Source organism: Sprattus sprattus (genome assembly GCF_963457725.1).
Source record: "Sprattus sprattus genome assembly, chromosome: 18".
Classification (NCBI taxonomy): Eukaryota; Metazoa; Chordata; class Actinopteri; order Clupeiformes; family Clupeidae; genus Sprattus; species Sprattus sprattus.
The window spans coordinates 21,822,027-21,824,644 of record NC_137916.1 but is presented as its reverse complement, the minus strand read 5'-3'; the positions used below and the strand labels follow the sequence as shown (position 1 = coordinate 21,824,644).

Here is a 2,618-nt window from a genome sequence, read left to right as displayed (position 1 = left end):
AGAAAGCAAGAAAGAGAGGGGGGAAAGAGAGGGATGGAGAGAGGGAGAGAGGGAGAGGGGAAAATACAGTGTGAAAACAACAGTGTGCAGTAAGGGGGAAGGGAGACCATTACATAAGCTCTAACAGCGGGCTGGAACAGATGCCTGTGCTCTCGGCCTGGATGCCTGTGCTCTTGGCCTGGGCCAATGCCCCACTGCATGAATGAACCAATTCAAACTTACGTTACTCATTGCAGCCTGTGCTGCAGTCAATGGAGGCCTGTAATCGGCCCCTGATATCCGTAGCCTGTATGTGTGTGTGTGTGTGTGTGTGTGTGTGTGTGTGTGTGTGTGTGTGTGTGTGTGTGTGTGTGTGAGAGAGAGAGTGTTGGTATCTCTGTGTGTGTGTGTGTATGTGTGTATACTCACAGGACTATTCAGAGTGAGGGCTATCCACCACAATGTGAGGCTTAGGGGAAGCTGTGGCACTCTTTGACACAAATGTGGTCATGGCCTTCTCCTGGAGTCGGAAATCCAATCAGAGGTAGAGAAACGGAGAGAGAGGAAGAGAAAGATCAAGACAGAGAGAAATGGAGAGGGATAGAGTCAAACATGAGCTTACAAATACGTATATGCTGCAACCACGCCTGCACTACCACGCCAAACCCCTCTTACCTCAACCAACTGGTACCATTGGTCAATGGGTTTGCGGGGGTTCGCCAACATGGCCGTCCAGTGTTCTCTTCCAGGTCCTTCTGCGTCACTGCCTACGCGACACATCCCGATGACCTCGTTATGCCCGATACTGTATATACACACGTATGCACATGCACACATGAGATGAAAGGGGGAGAAGAAAAGAGAAACATAAACAGTCTTCTCCCTCACAGCCACATAATTATAGAGGAACAGAGAAGCACAGAGAGGGAGAGAATGAGAGAGAGAGGGAGAGAGAGAGAGAGGGGGAGAGAGAAAGAGAGATAGGGAGAGAGAGAGGGAGAGGGAGAGAGAGAGAAGAAGAAGAAGAAAATGAGGCTGACATAATTACAGAGAAAGGCAGCCAAAGAGAGACAGAGGTATATCCCAATTACAGAATTACAGAGATGAATGCGGGAGAGAGGAGAGGAGAGACAGGCTCATCTTTTGAAGGATCACCACCATGTACAGTAATTGCTGTCTCAAACTCAGGACCCCTGAAAGAGGTCGCAAATTAGTTTGAAATGCTGGACAGGAAGCCAAAAAGCACTAAGTGCAAACATCAGAAATGACAGACAAACACCCTCCAAAAAGGGTGCTTTCTAGGACTAATCTTCAATGAATTCTTAAAACTAACTGCAGGTGCAACATCCATTGCTCTCTGAGGAAAACAACCAATGACTAGTATGGCCTTCATTTTCTTTCGGCCCATTTATGTTCACAAGGACCTGAGGCCTTTTTCTCAAGCCAAGCTACCCAGCTCTCCTGATCAGGGGCGGGATTTCTCCACGTTGTCTGATGCACGCTTTTATCGAGACCTGGCATTTGCAGTCTGTTTGAAGCAAACCTACCCCCCTCCAAAAAACAAACAAAAAACAACAACAAACTAAAAAGAACAAAAAATGAAAGCTACAGAAGTGAAGCAGTCCCTGTGGAAGACACTTGTAGTCATCTGCCACTACAGCTCTCTCAAAGCTTCTTCTGTTCTGTTCGTGTTGTCTCTTTCTCCTCACATTCCAGGAGTCCACTGCATGAAATGAGAAACTTTTCTTACTCCTCAAATGTACATAAATCATCACTCAAAGCACGAATGATTTAGTATAATGACCACAGGCAGGACATTGCTCTTTTTGGTTCCCTATGCAGAGTCTATGAAAAATGTAATTTTTGAATTAGCCGTGAGTAAACATTATTGCTGTGTGACATAAATCTCCATATTTTCTGATAATGAGAATGATAATGTTGGGCTAAGGCTCACACCACAAAAAGGGGAAAAAGACTGAGCTTGAAATTGGGTTGTGCAGTCTTGCCTCTCAAATGTAGATGTTGTTTATATTTATTTAAACGGCTATTGAGTTGTAAACATATGCAGTGACTCTATGCACGGCACAGCGTTGCGACGAGAGGTAGGTGCGCCAGACAGGAAAAACACTGGCAGGGATACTTCACATCTTTACCACCAGACACTATTTTCTATCAGCATTTACATAAGCCATGTTTATTCATGAGGCCCCTGCCTTTATGTAAAACAAGCTGAGACGTCCACCAAGGAAGGAAGAGTTAGGCTGGGGGTGGGGGTGATGGGGGTGGCGGTGGTGGTGGTGGGGGAGACAGGCTGACTCACAAGGCCACTCGAGGAAATGTTCAACAGACCGGCAACACCCATCACCTCCCTCGCCGAGCAAAAGTAACAAGCCAGACACCACGCACCGTTAATAATGACTTTAAAACGACCTCCAGCACAGCTGCACCCATAATGGCACTGTCACCGCTCTATTAACGACCTGATACTCGCGCACAATGACAATTAGTCATATTAGTATTAGTCATATCTGAGCATGTCACGCATTAAGTCCTAATGAAGGCAAAGGTGTTGGGGAGGAGGAGGAGGAGGAGGAGGAGTGAAAACAACAGACGGTGACCTGGTGGCCAGTGATCTCGAA

General features: G+C 46.6%; 1 protein-coding gene across 1 annotated transcript in view; it reads right to left on the bottom strand.

The window, feature by feature from the left end:
* Positions 1-412: 412 nt before the first annotated feature.
* The window catches only part of syt3 (synaptotagmin III), a gene marked incomplete at both ends in the record, with an annotated part of 18,576 nt that continues 16,370 nt past the window's right edge, over positions 413-2,618 (bottom strand). Inside the window, 2 exons of the mRNA XM_080855937.1 lie at positions 413-499; positions 655-784. Of these exons, the coding sequence (XP_080712063.1) occupies positions 413-499; positions 655-784 (217 nt within the window). The remainder of the gene's footprint in view (positions 500-654; positions 785-2,618) is intronic.